Below are 24,134 nucleotides of genomic sequence, written 5' to 3'. Positions count from 1 at the left end.
AAAGGGGGGGAAACATAGAAGGAGAAAAGGAGAAGAAGAGAGACAGACAAAGAAGTGGAAAAATGGAGTCTCTAGGAAGAAGAGGTGACTTCTTAGTCTACTTATGATACTTATTTTCCCCTTTGTTCATTTTGGAAAGCAACAAGTGAGGAAGAGAGGAGGAAAAGAGATAAAGGAAAGCGCAGCAGAGGACTTGTGAAGAGAGATCCCTTTGGTTCAGCTTCAGCTCTCTCCACTGAGCTCTTGTCCAGCCGATGATGATGTGTATGCTGGATGTCCCTCTCATACTGGACCAGCTGGACCAGCTGGTTGATGTCTGAATGTGTGTGGAAAGGGGATCACAAAATGCAATACTAGGACAGTGGTAGTGTGGATATCAGTTGTGACTGTATATGCTCATGTAGTATGCTCCAGTTCACCTTTGAATCTTTCTGGATTGAACGCAGATTCAAACTGATATTTGTTCTTACAATAGGTACTTTACAGTGTGTATGTTACCTGGACACTGGCATGAAGATTTTTCGTTCATGTACTGAACTCAGCAAAAAAATCTACTTTCTTTCAAAGATAATTCGTAGAAATCCAAATAACTTCATAGATCTTCATTATAAAGGGTTTAAACACTGTTCCCCATGCTTGTTCAATGAACCATAAACAATTCATGAACATGCACCTGTGGAACGGTTGTTAAGACACTAACAGCTTACATACGGTATGCAATTAAGGTCACAGTTATGAAAACTTAGGACACTACAGAGGCCTTTCTACTGAACTATCAATTCAAACCCTAGTCCTACCTACAGGTTATGGAAAATTTGCTCTTTTAGTATTTCCCCAGTAGGTTTCCTCAAGGAGAAAGCCTCCACTTCAACTTAAACACTATAGTAAATACTACAGCAATGGCCGCAAAAACACTACAGTAAATACTACAGTATACCACAATCTGCAAAAACACTACATTAATTACTATAGTATATGCAACAGTTTTATTTTACTACAGTATTTATACTATAGTTAACTGTAAATACTACAGTATACTACAGTAAATACTAAATAATACTGTTGTCCGCTAAATAAATACTACAGAAAAGAGCAAAAACACTACAGAGAACCATTTATACCATAATATGCTATACTATTTTTTCATGTGGTTAGTGTCACTTTATATAATGAAGCACTACCACACTGAAAGTTATTGTCGCAACGTTTGAAGTACATTCAGAGGTGTCTGCAGTGTTTGGTAACTTCTGGTCGTGTGAATCTCTCACGGTCAACTTCAGACATGTTTTTTGTGTGCTGGCATGTCATGTGTCTCTGTTTTCATAGCACAGGTCAGGGGTCATGGTATGATTCATGTAAGGGAGTTCTAGACAGGGAAGGTGCTATCGGTTGATACGTTTATGTGCTTGAAAGTGTCATAACACTAAATAGGCAAATGAGAACAATTTCCCGTCTTTCCACAGACACCAGCCAACCAACTTTGATTGAATTTGTTTCTCCTTTTGCCGTGTAAGTGGACCTATCGCATTATAATCTCTATGGATGTACCCTGTGACCTCTTTAGCAAAATCATCGTTGGTGTATTTTAGAACATCCTTTGAATTGGTTTGGGTGCAATACAAAATGGTCTTGGTTGTTCTCTGATCTCCTGTGTTCATATTTAACCCAACCCCACCTGGACTGTCCCATTAATCTGGGAATGGCGTGTGGTCTGTGTGGGGGATACCTTTAGATGGTTCAGCCCATTTATTGACCCTCGGGGAACTGGAAGAAAGGAAATACTTTTTAAAGTTTTAATGTATTTTTTTTAGCAGCAGAGGTCAGAACACAGACGCATTTTGGCGGCAGCCGTCATCAGCTGGTCCACGTGTGTTTCTTGATCTTAAAGATGTCCATGGCCCTAGAAGGACTTCCTACAGGAAAGCAAACCAATTAAACTATCACATTTGAGGTAAGACCCAGATGCAGACAATGTCAAATTAACAACAGGTTATTAATCCAACAGGGGCAGGCAAAGACAGGTCAAGGGCAGGCAGGGGTCAATAATCTAGATAGGTGGGGCAAAGGTACAGGACAGCAGGCAGGGTCATGGGAGGCAGAGGCCAGTAATCCAGATAGGTGGGGCAAAGATACAGGACGGCAGGCAGGGTCATGGGAGGCAGAGGTCAGTAATCCAGATAGGTGGGGCAAAGATACAGGACAGCAGGCAGGCTCAGGGTCAGGGCAGGCAGAAAAGGTCAAACTGGGAAAACTAGAAAACAGGAACAATCGAGAGACAGGAACAGAGTGTAAAACGCTAATAGGCTTGACGAAACAAAGCAAACTGGCAACAAACAAACAGAGAACAAGGGTATAAATACACAGTGGATAATGGGGAAGATGGGCGACATCTGGAGGGGGGTGGAGACAATCACAAAGACGGGTGAAACAGATCAGGGTGTGACATAAACCCAGATCGTATCAGAAACACCTGGCTTATGTAAATGACTGACTTATAGTTGGGAGTGTCTCGCTCAGACTCCAGGTGTTTCAAGCTCCTTGGCTTCTTCTCTATTTATTACACCAAGACTGATTCCATGAGACAGCTGGTTCCCTGTAACATCTTGTTTCCCCCTTAGATCTGATCACCCATGGACAAGAAGTGGATTTGGATGGAGGAGGGTGCTTTTTTTATACAGCTGCCTTTGATTTGTTAAATTGTATTTGATGAGAGTGGTTTCTAAAACCCAATTTTAGCTCCATTACGATGAAGGACTGCTGAAAATAACACAGTCTGAAGGGGGTGCTTTCCCTCCCTCCCTCCACCATTGCATAAGAGAGGGGTAATGGGAAATGAAATTGGACTCAAATGAATTGGAGAGAGGGTTCAATTTGGGTTTGGGGACAAGGTGAGGGCTGTCGAGCATGCACACACACACAACCTAGAAATAGCAGCCTCGTGTGCAAGGCCCTCTGCATTTTTTGCACTGGTATCACAACAGTCAGGTAAGAGGGGCCGCTGGTGTATAGGGAATATGGTATAGTGTGGCATGTACAGTGCATTCGGAAAGTATTCAGACCCCTTGACTTTTTCCACATTTTGTTACGTTACAGCCTTATTCTAAAATTGATTTAAAAAATGTAAATCCTCATCGATCTACACACAAAAACCGATCAAGACGAAGCAAAAACAGGTTTTTAGATAGTTTTTCAAATTTATAAAACAGAAAAACAGAAAAAACGTATTTACATAAGTATTCAGACCCTTTGCTATGCGACTCGAAATTTGATCTCTGATGCATCCTGTTTCCATTGGTCATCCTTGAGATGTTTCTACAACTTCAATGGAGTCGACCTGTGGTAAATTCAAATGATTGGACATGATTTGAAAAAGCACACACCTGTCTATATAAGGTCCCACAGTTGACAGTGCATGTCAGAGCAAAAACCAAGCCATGAGGTTGAAGGAATTGTCCGTAGAGCTCCGAGACAGGATTGTGTCGAGGCACAGATCTGGGGAAGGGTACCAATTTTTCTTTGCAGCATTGAATGTCCCCAATTACACAGTGACCTCTATCATTCTTAAATGGAAGACGTTTTGAACCACCAAGACTCTTCCTAGATCTGTCCGCCCGGCCAAACTGAGCAATCGGGGGAGGTGACCAAGAACCTAATGGTCACTCTGACAGAGCTCTAGAGTTCCTCTGTGGAGAAGGGAGAACCTTTCAGAAGGACAACCATCTTTGCAGAACTCCACCAAGCATGCCTTTACGGTAGAGTGGCCAGACGGAAGCCATTCCTCAGTAAAATGAACATGATAGCCCACTTGGAGTTTTCCAAAAGGCTTCTAAAGGATGAAACCAAGATTGAACTCTTTGGCCTGAATGCCAAGTGTCATGTCTGTAGGAAACCTGGCACCATCCCTACGGTGAAGCATGGTGGTGGCAGCATTATGCTGTGGGGATGTTTTTCAGCAGCAGGGACTGGGAGACTTGTCAGGATCGAGGGAAAGATGAACGGAGCAAAGTACAGAGAGATTCATGATTAAAACCTACTCCAGATTACTCATGAACTCAGACTGGGGCGAAGGTTCTCCGTCCAACAGGACAATGACCCTAAGCATGAAGCCAAGCCAAATCAGGAGTGGCTTCGGGACAAGTCTGAGTGTCCCAGACAGAGTCCGGACTTGAACCCTGATTGAACATCTCTGGAGAGACCTGAAAATAGCTGTGCAGCGACCATCCGACCTGACAGAGCTTGAGAGGATCTTCAGAGAAGAATGGGAGAAACTACCCAAATACATGTGTGCCAAGCTTGTAGCGTCATACCCAAGAAGACTGGAGGCTGTAATCGCTGCCAAAGGTGTTTCAACAAAGTACTGAGTAAAGGGTCTGAATACTTATGTAAATGTGATATTTCCGTTTTGTTTATTTGTTTATTTATACATTTGCAAAAAAATAATAATCTTGTTTGTCATTATGGGGTATTAAAACAATTGAATCAATTTTAGAATAATTTTATAACGTAACAAAATGTGGAAAATGTGTGGTGAAGTCTGAATACTTTCATATATTCATATATTTATCATTATTGTATATTTTATTTTAGTCATTTTTATTAGAAGTACGAGGTGTCCTCATGTGTAGGTATTGGTAAGGGAGACATTTCTCTTTTGTATGTGTGTGCGTGACCCCGTATGGCTTTCTGTAATAGAACGTACCGTGTTATGGTCAGCCACCCCCTTCACACACACACACACTCATACACATACACTCACACACACTGCGCAGTGACCTGGTCTATCATAACATGACTAAGTCATCATTGGGTATCCTAGAAGTCACATGACTTTCTAGCAACGACTTCATATGCTCTTCCGCATATCATGGGATGTGTGTGTGCATGTGTGCCCAAGTCCTACTACTATGCTGGCATATACAGCAATAACCTGTATACCCCAGTGCTGTCAACATGGGTAATAACAGCGTGCGGGCCATCTTGTTCTATAATAGTATTCTTTATTAGCCCAGGACCTATGTTTTTAAGGATGTGCGTATGACCACAAACTTCTCTAATACAGCAATGTGTCAATGATTGAGTGTCTTTTTAGAGGCAGATCAAGAAATCTGTCCATCTTTTTCCACTTTCACGTTCACTCTTAACTTGGTATTTCTGATTTGACGCAACTATAACATTTTTGGGAAATCCCATCTTATTTTGGCATATTTTCCAGTAGTTACTTACACTTTCATTTTCTCAGAAAAAAAAACGATTTCCAGAATTCCTCTGCATTTCCTAGTCCAAAAGCCCATCTGGCTCAGCTATAGTACCAGCCATAGCTATAGTTCATGGATGTGGTGTCCCAGAGATAAGAGGAGGGAGTGGTGGTCTGGATTGTTGTCCTCCCGGTGTTGAGTCCTTATCAGCTTCAGTGTCATTACTCTGAAGTCTCTGTAGTCTATCTCCATCTCTATCTGTGTGTGTGTGTGTGTGTGTGAGAGAGAGAAATAGAGGGAAATAGAGGGAAATAGAGGGAAATAGAAAGAGTGGGATATCTGTATTGGATTCACCTTATTTTACAGTGTTGAACTTGAGTTCAAAAGATCATAAGTTTTTGTGTATGTGAATGAGGATGTTATAATGAATGTGTATGTGATCATGTGTGTGGGACTGAGAATGTATCTTTGTCCTCACATGGAGAGATATAACCTACATCATATATACTGTACTTTGGCATACAATTACGCTAAAAACAGAACTCTCAAGACACCCCAATAATTTAAGTCCAGAGTGCAGAGCCACATTTCTGTCATGACTGGCATTCGGCTAATTTCAATCCTATTACCTATTAGCAACTCCATTTTATGTTATACAACAGTGAAGAATGTTACTGTTCCTCTGTCCCTATGCTTCAAAGTGTAGCCTAGATATAATTTGATAATTACAGAGGCAATGCACCTGATTGTATCTAGAAAGGGACTGGTGAATATGAGGGTCGCCTGGTTAATTGGCTGTCCTGTATGACCTTGTTTGGTATTTATATGAGTTATTATCATTCATCCTATTAAGAGAGAGAGACAGAGAGAGAGAGAGATTGAGAGAGAGAGATAGATGGCAGTTAGACATGGGTGGTTTGGGTCACCTACATACTTAGAAAAAAGGGGTTATTTGGCTGTTTCAATAGGAGAACCCTTTTTAGTTCCAGGGAGAACCATTTTTGGATCCACCTGAAACCAAAAAGGGTTCTTCAAAGGGTTATCCTATTGGAACAGCCGAAGAACTCTTTGAGGTTGTAAATATCACCTTTTTTTTCTAAGAGTGTACAATAGTGGGTAAGGGAACAGTTTAGGCCAGGGCATGAAGCAGGATAGATGTGACTGTGTGTACTTTACACCACTGCTTTCCTCCCCTCATTTGCATCTCTCTGTCTGGCCTCTCTCTTCCTCTCCTAGTTTCCGGTCCGTTTGACCAAAAAACAAGTCATATACTGTACACTGCATTTCAAAGCTGGTGAGCTATGCCTGGATTCCATTCGATTTGAGTAGCTGTGTCGTAATTAGAAAAGAGAGGTGACACGGGGAGAAATGCTCTTCCATTGCCATTTCCTACACTGTACAACTATGTCTGTACTCTTTGGAAAGGTTTCCTGGATGAAAATTAAGAATCTCCATTGAAAGTGGTTTTTAGTCCAGGAATTAATCTGTCTTAATCTGCGTTTGGGAATCTGGCTTTTTGTGTATGCGTGCTATTTTCAAATACATTTCAAATACAATACAAGAGGAAATCTCTGCAGTGCTTCGTCCATCGGTGATGGCTAAGGTTGATAGCCACGGCCCACACTATTATGTAACGTGCTTGAGAATCTTTGGTTAAAAGCTACCCTCAAGTAGTACACAAGCTATTTCTGCTCCAATGATCATTTTATATTCTGGGATCACAAAAAAGCCAGACCAACTAAAAAAATGGCATCCCATAATTTGTTTCTGAACCTTACCTGCAGGTTACAGTCGAAAATGCCGAAGAGTCAAAATATAGGCAATAATAAGCCTCCACAGAGCAGTGGTGGAAAAAGTACCCAAATCTCATACTTGAGTAAAAGTAAAGATACCTTAATAATAGAAAACGACTCAAGTAAAAGTGAAAGTCACCCAGTAAAATACTACTTGAGTAAAAGTCTAAAAGTATTTGGTTTTAAATATACTTAAGTATCAAATGTGAAAGTATAAATCATTTCACATTCCTTAGATTAAGCAAACCAGATAGCACCATTTTCTTTATTTTCTTTTATTTACGGATAGCCAGGGGCACACTCCAACACTCACACATAATTTACAAACAAAGCATGTGTTCAGTGAATCCGCCAGATCAAGTTCTCTTGATAAGTGTGTGAATTTATTTATTTTCTGTCCTGCTAAGCATTCAAAATGTAACGAGTACTTTTGGGTGTCAGGTAAAATGTATGGAGTAAAAAGTACATCATTTTCTTTAGGAATGTAGTGAAGTAAAAGTTGTCAAAAAATATGAACAGTAAAGTACAGATACCCCAAAAATGTCTTAATAAGTAGTACTTTAAAGTATTTTTTACTTAAGATCGGATCCTTTTTTTACATTTTCATCGAAAATGACACCCATATCTAAGTACTTTAAACCACTGCTTCCCTCCCCTCATTTTCATCTCTCTGTCTGGCCTCTCTCTTCCTCTCCTAGTTTCCGGTCTGTTTGACCAAAAAACAAGGAAGTCATATACTGTACACTGGGTTGTCACTTAGTGCAGTGGCTGAGTTGACATGACTTGAGTGATCGCAAGGGCAGTGTGCCATCGTACCACTTATCTCTCATGTAAGGGTGCAGGGGGCTGTGGACTACTCACCCGTGATTTGATGTTATTGAAGTCATCCCCCTGCCAATAGTAAACTTAAATCTGCTGCAAAAATGTTCTACAGCGATTGCCTATTGGAACAAGCAGGGAAAGTCAAAAGGAGTATAAACGCTTTTTCTCAGGTGTGTGTGCGCACACACATACACACTCACAGACGCACAATAAATACATACAGTGCATCGGAAGTATTCAGACGCCTTGACTTTTCCCACATTTTGTTACGTTACACCAGGGGCGCAACTTTGTTTTAGAAGTGGGGGGGGGATTATTATAATTTTTTCATATTTTCTTTATTCAGTTGGATAAACACTCCATTAATCACATTCCAATGATAAAACGGGGGGGGACAAAAATGCAATTTTACAATTTAGGGGGTCATGTCCCCCACGTCCCCAGTGAAAGTTGTGCCCCTGCTTTACAGCCTTTTTATAAAATGGATGAAATAGTTTTTTTCTCCCCTCATCAATCTACATACAATACCCCATAATGACAAACCAAAAACAGGTTTTAGAAATTGTTGCAAAAAACGTAAATATCACATTTACGTAAGTATTCAGACCCTTTGCTATGAGACTTGAAATTGAGCTTATGTGTATCCTGTTTCCATTGATCATCCTTGAGATGTTTCTACAACTTGATTGGAGTCCACCTCTGCTAAATTCAATTGATTGAACATGATTTGGAAAGGCACACCTTTCTATAGAAGGTCCCACAGTTGACAGTGCATGTCAGAGCAAAAACCAAGCCATGAGGTCGAAGGAATTGTCCGTGGAGCTCCGAGACAGCGTTGTGTCTCTGAGTACTTTCTGAAAACACTGTCTATTACATGTTTCATTACAATAAGACATTCACATTTCTGCAAAAGTACAATCTCATACTCACTTACTCACCCAGGACCTCAGTTTTTCACTGTAGACAGCAGGACCCTAACGTCCTCCGTCACCAAACCCCCTTTCCCCCTCCTCTCCTCTCCCTTCTCTTTCGTCACATTCCTCAGCCTCTCTACATTTATTTTCAGCAGTGTTGGAAGCTACTCTGAAAAGATAGTTGACCAAGCTACGAATTTCTTCACACTGAAAGTAGCTCAACTTTAGCTACCCCTATGAAAAATATAGTTCACTTAACTTAAAGTTACTTTGAAAAAGTAGTTCACGACAAAATTGTCATAAGTCAATCTGAAATGTCATAGACAACAAATTGCAAGAACAGATCACTTTGGTGTAAAATTAACAGAATTTGTCATTTAGTCTATTAAACACAAAATATATTTAAAGTGAAATTAGGCAGATCTGATTCCGAAATAGAAAATAAATTATTACGTACTTCATCCATATTTTATTTTTGCAAAAACAAAGTAGTGTGTACTTCCAGTAATTATGCACACCGCTTACATGGCAAAAACAACTACTGAAAACACTGCCTAGATTTGAATTTAGTTCAATCACCACCAAGGTTCTGCAAAATGTTGTTAAATTACTAGTTGGAACTACATATAAATTCAGCAAAAAAAGAAACGTCCCTTTTTCAGGACCCTGTCTTTCAAAGATAATTCATAAAAATCCAAATAACTAAACAGATCTTTATTGTAAAGGGTTTAAACACTGTTTCCCATGCTTGTTCAATGAACCATAAACAATTCATGAACATGCACCTGTGGAACAGTCGTTAAGACACTAGCAGCTTACAGACGGTAGGCAATTAAGGTGTCAGTTATGAAAACTTAGGACTCTAAAGAGGCCTTTCTACTGACTCTGAAAAACACCAAAAGAAAGATGCCCAGGGTTCCTGCTCATCTGTGTAAACGTGCCTTAGGCATGCTGCAAGGAGACATGAGTACTGTAGATGTGGCCAAGGCAATAAATTGCAATGTCCGTACTGTGAGACGCCTAAGACAGCGCTACAGGGAGAAAGGACAGACAGCTGATCGTCCTCACAGTGGCAGACCACGTGTAACACCACCTGCACAGGATCGGTACATCCGAACATCACACCTGCGGGACAGGTACAGGATGGCAACAACAACTGCCCGAGTTACACCAGGAACGCACAATCCCTCCATCAGTGCTCAGACTGTCCGCAATAGGCTGAGAGAGGCTGGACTGAGGGCTTGTAGGCCTGTTGTAAGGCAGGTCCTCACCAGACATCACCAGACAACAACGCTGCCTATGGGCACAAACCCACCGTCTCTGGACCAGACAGGACTGGCAAAAAGTTCTCTACACTGACGAGTCACGGTTTTGTCTCACCAGGGGTGATGGTCGGATTCGCGTTTATCATCGAAGGAATGAGCGTTACACCGAGGCCTGTACTCTGAAGCTGGATTGAAGTGGAGGTGGAGAGTCCGTCATGGTCTGGGGCAGTGTGTCACAGCATCATCGGACTGAGCTTGTTGTCATTGCAGGCAATCTCAACGCTGTGCATTACAGGGAAGACACCCTCCTCCCTCATGTGGTACCCTTCCTGCAGGCTCATCCTGACATGACCCTTCAGCATAACAATGCCACCAGCCATACTGCTCGTTCTGTGCGTGATTTCCTGCAAGACAGGAATGTCAGTGTTCTGCCATGGCCAGTGAAGAGCACAGATCTCAATCCCATTGAGCACGCCTGGGACCTGTTGGATCGGAGGGTGAGGGCTTGGGCCATTTCCCCCAGAAATGTCCAGGAACTTGCAGGTGCCTTGGTGGAAGAGTGGGGTGACATTTCACAGTAAGAACTGGCAAATCAGGTGCAGTTCATGAGGAAGAGATGCACTGCAGTACTTAATGCAGCTGGTGGCCACACCAGTTACTGACTGTTACTTTTGATTGTGACCCCCCCTTTGTTCAGGGACACATTTTTCCATTTCTGTTAGTCACATGTCTGTGGAACTTGTTCAGTTTATGTCCCAGTTGTTGAATCTTGTTATGTTCATACAAATATTTACACATGTTAAGTTTGCTGAAAATAAACACAGTTGACAGTGAGAGGACGTTTCTTTTTTTGCTGAGTTTAGTTCACTACTACTCAACCCTGGTTTTCAGCCTGTGCTTACTGGCAGTGAGTCGGCCTGCTCAGTCCACGCATAGCGCAAAACAGATGTAGAAAGTGGAGCAGCCAAGATGTTGCTATGGATATGTGTGGGGGCATTTCAAGACACAAATGAGTTTGTTTCTTTCTCTGTTTTGTATTTCACTTTCACAGTGTAATTTTACACTGTGAAAGACGGTTTTTCAAACATTGCCTTTAAGCAGGCCCAGAGTAAATATGCTTCAATGCTATGCTTGCGCAACTGTGGGGCAAAACAGCCGGGGTTGGATTGTTTGTTGATAACGTGTAAACTATATTTGGTCTCCAATATTTATTGAAAACAAATAGTTGCACAATGAACACTTGTCTCAAATACATTGTTACAATTGTTGGTTAGCAAGTTCTCTTGCAAATATTTGTAATATTAGCATAGACGTGACATCAGTCAAAACAACTCAAAGCAAGACATGCTGTCAAGAACGAGCCGCTTACAATTCCACATGGCGGTTTCTTGTCATTGTTGCTAGCTATCTGGCCACCCAGAATCATAACAACAGACGGCTTTCTACCCCTTTGAAGCGTGCACATCGTGTTCGTGACGTTGTCAGCTAACCCGTCTATAGTGTAATACAATATTATGTCCATTTTTTTTATATCACTTTAAGGTGGTAGACAGTGAAAATGTAGGCTTGAATGTAGGCTTAATAGATTTGTTAGAAATGTTTAACAAATGGTTTTGGGAAGAGCACCACCCTTACATATCCCAATTTATGCTCCGGCATGCATACTGCACAGTAGAGCTATAGACACTATTATAAACTGGGTGGTTCGAGCCCTGAATGCTGATTGGCTGACAGCCGTGATATATCAGTCCATATACCACTGCTCTAATAACATTGGTAAACAGTTTATAATAGCAATAATGCACCTCAGGTGTTTATGGTAAATGGCCAATACACTGTACCTTGGCTACGGGCTGTATCCAGTTGCGTCATGACTAAGAACAGCCCTTAGCCGTGGTATATTGCCCATAGTGGCAAAAGAGCTTAATATTGCTCTCATGGAATGGATGTCATTTCTCGATAGAAGGATACAGATCTATCATAGAAATCAAGGGCTATTTGCAAGTGAAAACTGAAAAGGTCATGAGACATTTTGCCCAGTTGTTTAAATTTATTTTGGTGGCCACCTTATGCCTATGCCCTTATACTCCCGAGTGGCGCAGCGGTCTAAAGCACTGCATCTCAGTGCAAGAGGCATCACTACAGTCCCTGGTTCGAATCCAGGCTGTATCATATCCGGCCGTGATTGGGAGTCCCATAGGGCAGAGCACAATTGGCCCAGGTTTGGCCTGGGTAGGACAACATTGTAAATAAGAATTTGTTCTTAACAATTTTTTTTTTTTAAATCAAAGTTACATTTAGAAACGTTAACATGAGGGTGTGAAAGGTGGTAAGAGCAATAAAGTTTACTACCTATGTCCTACAAAACGACTTTCTACCCTCATCACTTTGCTGCGAAAATGACATCAGCTTCTCAAGAGGGGGCAGGCTTCCTGCGCCGGGGGAGGATCTGTGGAGGACCTTTCCAAGCTAACCCTGTCCTCGCTTCCCGCAGCAGACATACTGTACACACACACACAAATCGGTTTGTAGCCTACATTCACCCGGGTATTCTGCTTGCCTTTAACCGTATGACATGATGGAAGACTACCGCGGTGTGGGCTTCGTAACAATGTTGCCGTTGTAGCAATACAGACGGACGACACCAATGGTTTATCTAACGGTAGCTCAGTGCGAGGGGCGCATAATCAAGCTGGGTTCCCCTGATGTGATGTTCGATGCCAGCACCTGGAGGATTCGCAACATCTGGGACGGCGTGAAACTAGAGGTCTCCGGGAATGTGAGCCCGGTTGTCCTGCATAGCTTCACCCAATTGGACCCCGACCTTCCGCTGTTGGAGGTAAGGAAATCACCCGTAATTTGTTCACTGCGCGCTGGGCGCACTGTACATTTGTGTGGTTCATTCATGCGTCTAGTGACAGGTCTGCTGTCGAATCTGCGACATCTGATCGATAAGCAAGAATGGCCTTAGTGTCAATGACACAGTTACTCAAATTCAATACATTTAAGTGCTCATGTCCTTTTGATATTCCGAAACATCGTTTTAGTAGCCCATTTCTTTCCAAAATGTTTCAAGGCACGTTGTGAAATATACATGCTTTATTGATGAAGAATAAACATGAAACCAGTTTCATAATATAGGCAGTTTTTATAATTTGTATTTGACTTTTGCAAACAACATGCTGTACAAGTAATGTTTTAGTACAAGTCATGTGATGAAACTACAATAGTCTATAATGTATAGACACTCAACTAGAACTGTTATGATCTCTGCAAATTACCTAACATTACTAAAATAATGCTATGATTAATAAATTGCATTAATCAGTCATATTAATCATCCATGATTGGAGGACAAGGTGACATGCGTTTGAGCCATCATCAATTTGATTTGAATAAAACAATTATTTTTATATGGAACAAACACCAGTCACTAGTTATTTTCCCATCCAAATGGCACGAGGCAGCTTTTAAAACTGTGCCAGTGAACCAGTAGAAGTAATTGATTAAATTGGATTCCAATTGGTCACGTGTCGATTGCTGTCCAAGCAGTGTGTGTTCTACTTACCAAATAACACACTACCTCATTGGAGATGCCATAGGTTATAGGCTATGTCATAAGGTCTCTTTGGTCCTGAGATTCTGTCTGTCTCTGTTTGTGAAGGTGACAAGGGTTTATTCTGTCTCGTCTGGTACAGCTAGTAGACACAAGCTTTTTTTTCAGGTTGGCTTTTACATTTGGGTCAGTATCAACTCATCTTTATTTATATTTGTTGCTGCCATGTGTGGGCATAATCGTTTTAGTGTGTGACACATTTTGTGTGAGTTTAAGTGTGTTAGGCTTGTGTGTATTGTAGTGTGCATGTGAACGTTTGTGAATGCCATGGGTAACCACATTAAAAAATACTATAGTAAGCTATGGGCCAAGGCCATCAGACTGTTAAACAGCCATCACTAACATTGAGTGGCTGCTGCCATCATACTGACTAATCTCTAGCCACTTTAATAATTAAAATGTTGATGTAATAAATGTATCACTAGTCACTTCAAACAATGCCAATTTATATAATGTTTAGATACCCTACATTACTCATATTATATGTATATACTGTACTCTATACCATCTACTGCATCTTGCCTATGCCGTTCGGCCATCACTCATTCATATATTTTTATGTACATATTTGTATTCATTCCTTTACACTTGTGTGTATAAGGTAGTTGTCGTGAAATTGTTAGATTACTTGTTAGATATTACTGCACGGTCGGAACTAGAAGCACAAGCATTTTGCTACACTCGCATTAACATCTGCTAACCATGTGTATGTGACCAATAACATTTGATTTGATTTGATATGGTATGGTATAAATACTGTAGTATTACTATATTTCTATATTATAGTATTCACTGTAGTATTGTTGTGGTCATGACTGTAACATACTGTAGTATTTATTGTAGTGTTGTAGCGAACATTATTGTAGTATACTGTAGTATTTAGTGTAGTGTTGTAGCGAACATTATTGTAGTATACTGTAGTATTTATTGTAGTGTTATAGTGAACATTATTGTAGTATACTGTAGTATTTATTGTAGTGTTGTAGCGAACATTATTGTAGTATACTGTAGTATTTATCGTAGTGCTGTAGCGGACATTATTGTAGCATACTGTAGAATTTATTGTAGTGTTATGCCGCTCATTATTGTAGTATACTGTAGTATTTATTGTAGTGTTGTAGCGAACATTATTGTAGTATACTGTAGTATTTAGTGTAGTGTTGTAGCGAACATTATTATAGTATACTGTAGTATTTATTGTAGTGTTATAGTGAACATTATTGTAGTATACTGTAGTATTTATTGTAGTGTTGTAGCGAACATTATTGTAGTATACTGTAGTATTTATTGTAGTGTTGTAGCGAACATTATTGTAGTATACTGTAGTATTTATTGTAGTGTTATAGCGAACAGTATTGTAGTATACTGTAGTATTTTTTGTGGTGTTATAGTGAACATTATTGTAGTATGCTGTAGTGTTGTAGCGAACATTATTGTAGTATACTGTAGTATTTACTGTAGTGTTTTTTCAGAAATTACTGTAGCATTTACTATAGTGTTTTTGTTTTATTATCTTTGACATAGAAGTGGGGGTTTTCTCCTTCAGGAAACCTACTGAAGAAATATTAAAATAGCAAATGTTCTGTAAACTGTAAGTGGGTAGGACTGGGGTATGAACGGGTATCAGAGCTCCTCCCCTTTTCGATATACTGTAGTAAGTGAAGTAACAGAGATAACCTGTAGGGTACACAATACTTTATATGTTCTATACTTGTCATTTCTGCTTTTCACTCATGGGTGCCACCTCTGGTCTCTTGGCCCTCCCACCCCTACAGGAGGGCAGTTCCCACTCAGCCCAGTCAAAGCTCTTCTCTGTCCTGGCAACCCAATGGTGGAACCAGCTTCCCCCTGAACCCTGAAGCTAGGACAAAGAGTATCTTAAAATAATCTCACAGCACCCCACCTCACAGCCCCTGATGTATCATGGTGGAAAGTTTGAAATCATTCCATGATTAAGATCATTTTATATATGGAATAAATCAGGGGCAGGGCAGGCAGAGGTCAGTAATCCAGGGTGGTGTGACAAGGTACAGAACGACAGGCAGGCTCCGGGTCAGGGCAGGCAGAACGGTCAAAACCGGGAAAACTAGAAAACAGGAACTAGAGAAAGACAGAAGCACAGGAAAAACTCTGGTAGGCTTGACGAAACAAAAAGAACTGGCAACAAACAGAGAACAGGTATAAATACACTGGGGATAATGGGGAAGATGGGCGACACCTGGAGGGGGGTGGAGACAAGCACAAAGACAGGTGAAACAGATCAGGGTGTGACAGTGATAATATGGTCCCACCTAGCTATATTAAGATGAATGCACTAACTGTAAGTCGCTCTGGTTAAGAGTGTCGGCTAAATGACTCAAATGTAAATGTAATGATTTATTCCATATATAAAATGATCTTATTCATGGCATGTTTTCAAACTTTCCACCATGAAACATCAGATTTTTTCAATGGCTACATATTTACAGTACAACATATTAATTATGTACATGATTAAAAACATTTTTTTTAATAATTAAATTTTATTTCACCTTTATTTAACCAGGTAGGCTAGTTGAGAACAAGTTCTCATTTACAACTGCGAACTGGCCAAGAAAAAGCAAAGCAGTGCAACGCAAACAACAACAAAGAGTTAGACATGGAATAAACAAACATGCAGTCAATAATACAATAGAAAAGGTCAATATACAGTGTGTGCAAATGAGGTAGGATAAGGGAGGTAAGGCAATAAATAGGCCATAGTGGCGAGATAATTACAATATAGCAATTAAACACTGGATTGATAGATGTGCAGAAGATGAGTGTGCAAGTAGAGATACTGGGGTGCAAAGGAGCAAAATAAATAACAGTATGGGGGATGAGGTAGTTGGATGGGCTATTTACAGATGGGCTATGTACAGGTGCAGTGATCTGTGAGCTGCTCTGACAGCTGGTGCTTAAAGTTAGTGAGGGAGATATGAGTCTCCAGCTTCAGTGATTTTTGCAGTTTGTTCCAGTCATTGGCAGCAGAGAACTGGAAGGAAAGGCAGCCAAAGGAGGAATTGGCTTTGAGGGTGACCAGTGAGATATACCTGCTGGAGCGAGTGCTACGGGTGGGTGCTGCTATGGTGACCAGTGAGCTGAGATAAGGCGGGGCTTTACCTAGCAAAGACTTATAGATGACCTGGAGCCAGTTGGTTTGGCAACGAATATGAAGCGAGGGCCAGCCAACGAGAGCATACAGGTCACAGTGGTGGGTAGTATATGGGGCTTTGGTGACAAAACGGAGGGCACTGTGATAGACTGCATCCAATTTGCTGAGGAGAGTGTTGGAGGCTATTTTGTAAATTACATCACCGTCGAGGATCGGTAGGATAGTCAGTTTTACAAGGGTATGTTTGGCAGCATGAGTGAAGGATGCTTTGTTGCGAAATAGTAAGCCGATTCTAGATTTAATTTTGGATTGGAGAGGCTTAATGTGAGTCTGGAGGGAGAGTTTATAGTCTAACCAGACTTCTAGGTATTTGTAGTTGTCCACATATTCTAAGTCACGACCGCCCAGAGTAGTGATGCTAGACGGGCGGGCAGGTGTGGGCAGCGATCAGTTGAAGAGCATGCATTTAGTTTTACTTGCATTTAAGAGCAGTTGGAGGCCACGGAAGGAGAGTTGTAATGGCATTGAAGCTCGTCTGGAGGATTGTTAACACAGTGTCCAAAGAAGGGCCAGAAGTATACAAAATGGTGTCGTCTGCGTAGAGGTGGATCATTGATGTATACAGAGAAAAGAGTCGGCCCGAGAATTGAACCCTGTGGCACCCCCATAGAGACTGCCAGAGGTCCAGACCCTCCGATTTGACACACTGACCTCTGTCTGAGAAGTAGTTGGTGAACCAGGCGAGGCAGTCATTTGAGAATCCAAGGCTGTTGAGTCTACCTGTAATGGCTGTCAATGTCGTTCTCCTCCTCAGACGAGGAGGAGCATGGATCGGACCAAGATGCGGAGTAGTAGGAATTCATGTTTTAATGGCAAACCAACAAACACTACAAATTAACAAAAACAACAAACGTGACTAACCTGCAACAGTCCTGTGTGGCCCAAACGCTGACACAGGAACAAACACCCACAAACCACCAGTGAAACCCTGGCTGCCTTAGTATGACTCTCAATCAGAGACAAACGATACACACCTGTCTCTGATTGAGAATCATACCAGGCCGAACACAAAACCCCACATAGAAATAGAAACCTAGATCAACCCACCCAATTCACGCCCTGACCAACTAAAACAAATACATAACAAAGGAAAACAGGTCAGGAACGTGACACTACCGGTAAGAATGTGGTGATTGACAGAGTCGAAAGCCTTTGCCAGGTCGATGAATACAGCTGCACAGTATTGTCTCTTATCGATGGCGGTTATGATATCGATTAGGACCTTGAGCGTGGCTGAGGTGCACCCATGACCAGCTCAGAAACCAGATTGCATAGCGGAGAAGGTACGGTGGGATCGGAAATGGTCAGTGATATGTTTGTAACTTGGCTTTCGAAGACCTTAGAAAGGCGAGGCAGGATAGATATAGGCCTATAGCAGTTTGGGTCTAGAGTGTCTCCCCCTTTGAAGAGGTCTTTGGGGATCTCAGACGATACGAAAAAGAGGTTGAACAAGCTAGTAATACGGGTTGCAACAATTTCGGCAGATATTTTTAGAAAGAGAAGGTCCAGATTATCTAGCCCGGCTGATTTGTAGGGGTCCAGATTTTGCAGCTCTTTCAGAACATCAGCTCGGCAGGGCTGTTGACCAGAGTAGGGGTAGCCAGGTGGAAAGCAAGGCCAGCCGTAGAAAAATACTTATTGAAATGATCAATAATCAATTTTTTTCAATTTATCGGTGGTGACAGTGTTTCCTAGCCTCAGTGCAGTGGGCAGCTGGGAGGAGGTGCTCTTATTCTCCATGGACTTTACAGTGTCCCAGAGTTTGTGCTACAGGATGCAAATTTCTGTTTGAAAAAGCTAGCCTTTGCTTTCTTAAATGCCTGTGTATATTGGTTCCTAACTTCCCTGAAAAGTTGTATATCGCGGGGGCTATTCGATGCTAATGCAGTATGCCACAGGATGTTTTTGTGCTGGTCAAGGGCAGTCAGGTCTGGAGTGAACCAAGGGCTATATCTGTTCCTGGTTCAAAATTCTTTGAATGGGGCATGCTTATTTAAGATGGTGAGGAAATTACTTTTGAAGAATAACCAGGCATCCTCTACTGTCGGAATGAGGTCAATATCCTTTCAGGATACCCGGGCCGGGTCGATTAGAAAGGCCTGCTAGCTGAAGTGTTTTAGGGAGCGTTTGACAGTGATGAGGTGTGGTCGTTTGACCGCTGACCCATTACGGACGCAGGCAATGAGGCAGTGATCGCTGAGATCCTGGTTGAAGACAGCAGAGGTGTATTTGGAGGGCAGGTTGGTTAGGATGATATCTATGAGGGTGCCTGTGTTTACGGATTTGGGGTTGTACCTGGTAGGTTCATTGATAATTTGTGTGAGATTGAGGGCATCAAGCTTAGATTGTAGGATGGCCGGGGTGTTAAGCATGTCCCAGTTTAGGTCACCTAACAGCACAAGCTCTGAAGATGGATGGGGGGCAATTAATTCACATGTGGTGTCCAGGGCACAGCTGGGGGCAGAAGGTGGTCTATAGCAAGCGGCAACGGTGAGAGACTTGTTTCTGGAAAGGTGGATTTTTAAAAGTAGAACTCAAATTGTTTGGGCACAGACCTGGATAGTTTACATACACAAAGTTCACTGTGCCTTTAAACAGCTTGGAAAATTCCATAAAATGATTTCATGGCTTTAGAAGCTTTTGATAGGCTAATTGACATCATTTGAGTCAATTGGAGGTGTACCTGTGGATGTATTTCAAGGCTTACCTTCAAAACTCAGTGCTTCTTTACTTGACGTCATGGGAAAATAAAAATAAATCAGGCAAGACCTCAGAAAAAGAATTGTAGACCTCCACAAGTCTGGTTCATCCTTGGGAGCAGTTTCCAAACGCCCGAAGGTACCATGTTCATTTGTACAAACAATAGTACGCAAGTATAAACACCATGGGACCACGCAGCCGTCATACCGCTCAGCAAGGAGACGTGTTCTGTCTCCTAGAGATGAACGTACTTTGGTGCGAAAAGTGCAAATCAATCCCAGAACAACAGCAAAGGACCTTGTGAAGATGCTGGAGGAAACAGGTACAAAACTATCTATATCCAGAGTAAAAAGAGTCCTATGTCGACATAACCTGAAAGGCCGCTCAGCAAGGAAGAAGCCATTGCTCCAAAACCGCCATAAATAGCCAGACTACGGTTTGCAACTGCACATGGGGACAAAGATCGTACTTTTTGGCGAAATGTCCTCTGGTCTGATGAAACAAAAATAGAACTGTTTGGCCATAATGACCATCGTTATGTTTGGAGGAAAAAGGGGAGGCTTACAAGCCAAAGAACACCATCCCAACCGTGAAGCACGGGGGTGGCAGCATCATGTTGTGGGGGTGCTTTGCTGCAGGAGGAACTGTTGCACTTCACAAAATAGATAGCATCATGAGGATGGAAAATTATGTGGATATATTGAAGCAACATCTCAAGACGTCAGTCACGAAGTTAAAGTTTGGTCGCAAATGGGTCTTCCAAATGGACAATGACCCCAAGCATACTTCCAAAGTTGTGGCAAAATGGCTTAAGGACAACAAAGTCAAGGTATTGGAGTGGCCATCACACAGCCCTGACCTCAATCCTATAGAAAATGTATTGGCAGAACTGAATAAGCGTGTGCGAGCATGGAGGCCTACAAACCTGACTCAGTAACACCAGCTTTGTCAGGAGGAATGGGCCAAAATTCACCCAACTTATTGTGGGAAGCTTGTGGAAGGCTACTGGAAACATTTGACCCAAGTTAAACAATTTAAAGGCAATGCTACCAAATACTAATTGAGTGTATGTAAACTTCTGACCAACTGGGAATGTGATGAAAGAAATAAAAGCTGAAATAAATCATTCTCTCTACTGTTATTCTGACATTTCACATTCTTAAAATAAAGTGGTGATCTTAACTGACCTAAAACAGGGAATTTTTACAAGGATTATATGTCAGGAATTGTGAAACATTTAAACTCAGTTTATTTGGCTAAGGTGTATGTAAACTTCCGACTTCAACTGTACATTGTTTGCCACTGCCTATCAAGTACATTTTACTAGTGCATGGAAAAGAAAGTGTTGACGCACATCCAGTGTTGCACAAACAACAACATGCATGTCTGTCAGGTGCTAGCTGTATACCATTATAGGACTCAATATCCATTCAACACCAGTCAGTTGAAGACAGAAATCCAATTTGTCAGTTGAAGACTGTTCATTTTGCTATGAGGATTGGCTAGTAAATTGAATTGACTCCAACTCAACTTCCAACAGACTCAGCCAACCTGACACCAAGGCGGTAACATCTGACCAACACACAGTCCTCCCTTTGTGTATCTCGGGACAAGCTTGGGTCAACAATAGCTATTTATTGCCCATCCAATAAAGAGGGATTTGCAGAAAACCCTATTTAGCCCGGTTCTGAAGCATGGAAATCTGCTCTGATCAGGTGGATCCATACTGTGAAGGCTGCTTCCCGTTTTTTCCCAGCAGCATCATAGAAGATCGTCTGCCAATTTTTTTAGAAGTACATGGGAAGGATGGGGACTGAACTGCTCCTGCATTCGGCCCTTTGGCCAAAACAGGGGAGCGATTGATCTCCCCTGCGGATTATCAGATAGTTAAAGATGCATGTTGCCAGAATTTGACAAGATACCTCTTGTTGGCCATGTTCCTGTTACTCATTAATCAGTAGAGGCACCTCAGAGGAGGAAGGGGTGGACCATCCTCCTCAGTGATTATCAGAAAATAAATTGTAAAACATTTCAAAAGTTATCCTTTTTAGGTAAAACTATACTAAATATAATCACGTCACCAAATAATTGATTAAAACATACTATTTTGCAATGAAGGTCTACAGTAGCTTCAATAGCACTCTGTAGGGTAGCACCATGGTGTAGCCGGAGGCCAGCTAGCTTCCGTCCTCCTCTTGGTACATTGACTTCAATACAAAACCTAGGAGGCTCATGGTTCTCACCCCCTTCCATAGACTCATGCTGCAAGACTATCAGAGCTTGTGCAGCATGAACTGACATGCTGTGGTGAGTAGTTGACTCAGAGAACGCCAATAGTTGAACAATTAAAAAAATAAAAATTCTTCCAAATGAGGGAGAGGCAAGAGATAGATATCATATTTTTTCAGTTATACTTACTTAGCTAGCAAATGCAGCTAGCTTGTTTAGCCTTCTGAAACACCCTGCTCAAACAGAAGGATGCTATGTTAGCTAGCTGGCTATGACTTTCCAACACAACACTGGAACTCTTCCAAGTCAATGTAAGCTTTTGGTGATACTAATTTATTACCACCAGGGCCTGCCGGTCTGACTGCTTACTGACTATACACTGTAACTTTACTGCATGATTGTAGCGGGTTTACTAATGCATAAGGTCTATTAGCTATGTTGACTAGGACGTTACTTTAGCTAACATGGGGACAACGATGTCGACTGTGTGTAGCGGTTTGGCTTGGAAAGTTTTTTTTGCCTGGTCACATAGAGCTGATGTGGTTTGGATTGACGTCCACAAGCGAGGAAGGGAAATGCATAGATGCGTGAAAGACTACAACGTGGCTGTTATGAAAGTGAACTGTGTTTACATGTGAATGTAGTCATTCCGCTGCTTCTGTTGAAAAATGTTTCTTAAACATAACAAAACGAGGATAAACATACCTGAATGTGTCCAATAAAAAATAGTTTGCAACTGTTGGACTAATGATTACACCCTAATTCTTCTCTCGACCTGTGTGCACCTACATTGTAAACTTTTATTCATAGGCTAGGTTGTCGCAACCTCATGACGGATATAGGGAAAATTTGAGTATCATGTAGTAGCCTAAACCTATCGATGTTACATTGAACTGGGTGAATGGAATATGAATGACAGTCATCCAGTATGGTGTAATAGAAATAAGGCCACGCTTATGAAAAAAAAAATTGTCCTCATCTTAAACAACACTGACCGCCCCTGTCATTAACTGAGCACTGCTGCTGCAGGATGCTGGTTTCACTGGAGTCCTTGCATAAGACCATGTAACAGCTAATTATGTGTCATGTGGCAACTTGCCTGACTTGTTTTGAACACGCAAGTCATAATGTTCAAATTATTTGAGGGTCACTTCGTATAGGGACTGCCCATTGTCAACTGTATCACACATAGAAGAGGTCCTTGAGCCCTTGATGTCTCGATAACCATCAGTATTCAATAGGCCTACGTTATTTTGAGAATATATAATATAATTTTAGCCATCGCTTTGTTCCTGAAATACCCGCCTTACAGTAAACATACTGTGCCTTTGGGAAAGTATTCAGACCCCTTGACTTTTTTCACATTTTATTACGTTACATCCTTATTCTAAAATTGATTAAATAAAACAATTCCTCAGCAATCCACACACAATACCCCATTAATGACAAAGCGAAAACAGTTTTTCAATTTTTTTGCACATTTATTACAAATAAAAAAAAAGAAATACCTTATTAACTTAAGTATTCAGACCTTTTGCTATGAGACTCGAAATTGAGCTCAGGTGCATCCTGTTTCCATTGACCATCCTTGGGATGTTTTACAGCTTGATTGGAGTCGACCTGTGGTAAATTCAATTGATTGGACATGACTTGGAAAGACACACACCTGTTTATATAAGGTCCCACAGTTGACAGTGCATTTCAGAGCAAAAACCAAGCCATGAGGTCGAAGGAATTATCTGTAGTGCTCCGAGACAGGATTGTGTTGAGGCACAGGTCTGGGGAAGGGTACCAAAACATTTCTGCAGCATTGAAGGTCCCCAAGAACATAGTGACCTCCATCATTCTTAAATGGAAGAACTTTGGAACCACCAAGACCCTTCCTAGAGCTGTCCACCCAGCCAAACTGAGCAATTGGAGGAGAAGGGCCTTGGACATGGAGGTGACCAAGAACCCGATGGTCACTCTGACAGAGCTCCAGAGTTCCTTTGTGGAGATGTGAGAACCTTCCAGAAGGACAACCATTTCCGCAGCACTCCACCAATCTGACCATTTTGGTAGAGTGGCCAGACTGAAGCCACTCCTCAGTAAAGGTCACATGACAGCCTGCTTGGAGTTTGCCAAAAGGCCCCCTAAAGACTCTCAGACCATGAGAAACAAGATTCTCTGGTCTGATGAAACCAAGATTGAACTCTTTGGCCTGAATGCCAAGCATCACGTCTGGAGGAAACCCGGCACCATCCCTACGGTGAAGTATGGGGGTGGCAGCATCATGCTGTGGGGATGTTTTTCAGCGGCAGGGACTGGGAGACTAGTCAGGATCGATGCAAAGATGAACGGTGTAAAGTACAGAGAGATCCTTGATTAAAACCTGCTCCAGAGCGCTCAGGACATCAGACTGGGGGCG

General features: G+C 41.7%; 1 protein-coding gene and 1 non-coding gene across 4 annotated transcripts in view; both read left to right on the top strand.

Annotated features, from left to right (window-relative positions):
* The first annotated feature begins 809 nt into the window (after positions 1–809).
* LOC120021919 lies at positions 810–864 on the top strand. The gene has a single exon (XR_005472555.1). It is a non-coding gene; the product is annotated as a U7 small nuclear RNA (small nuclear RNA).
* Positions 865–12,474: 11,610 nt separating this feature from the next.
* LOC120021291 (ral guanine nucleotide dissociation stimulator-like) overlaps positions 12,475–24,134 on the top strand; it is a 58,510-nt gene continuing 46,850 nt past the window's right edge. For all 3 annotated transcript variants that reach the window (XM_038964988.1, XM_038964985.1, XM_038964987.1), the window contains exon 1: positions 12,475–12,828. In XM_038964988.1, coding sequence (XP_038820916.1) covers positions 12,637–12,828 — 192 coding nt within the window. In that variant the 5' untranslated portion in view covers positions 12,475–12,636. The remainder of the gene's footprint in view (positions 12,829–24,134) is intronic.

This window comes from Salvelinus namaycush, chromosome 26, assembly GCF_016432855.1.
Source record: "Salvelinus namaycush isolate Seneca chromosome 26, SaNama_1.0, whole genome shotgun sequence".
Classification (NCBI taxonomy): domain Eukaryota; kingdom Metazoa; phylum Chordata; class Actinopteri; order Salmoniformes; family Salmonidae; genus Salvelinus; species Salvelinus namaycush.
This window is presented reverse-complemented; position numbering and strand designations above follow the sequence as displayed.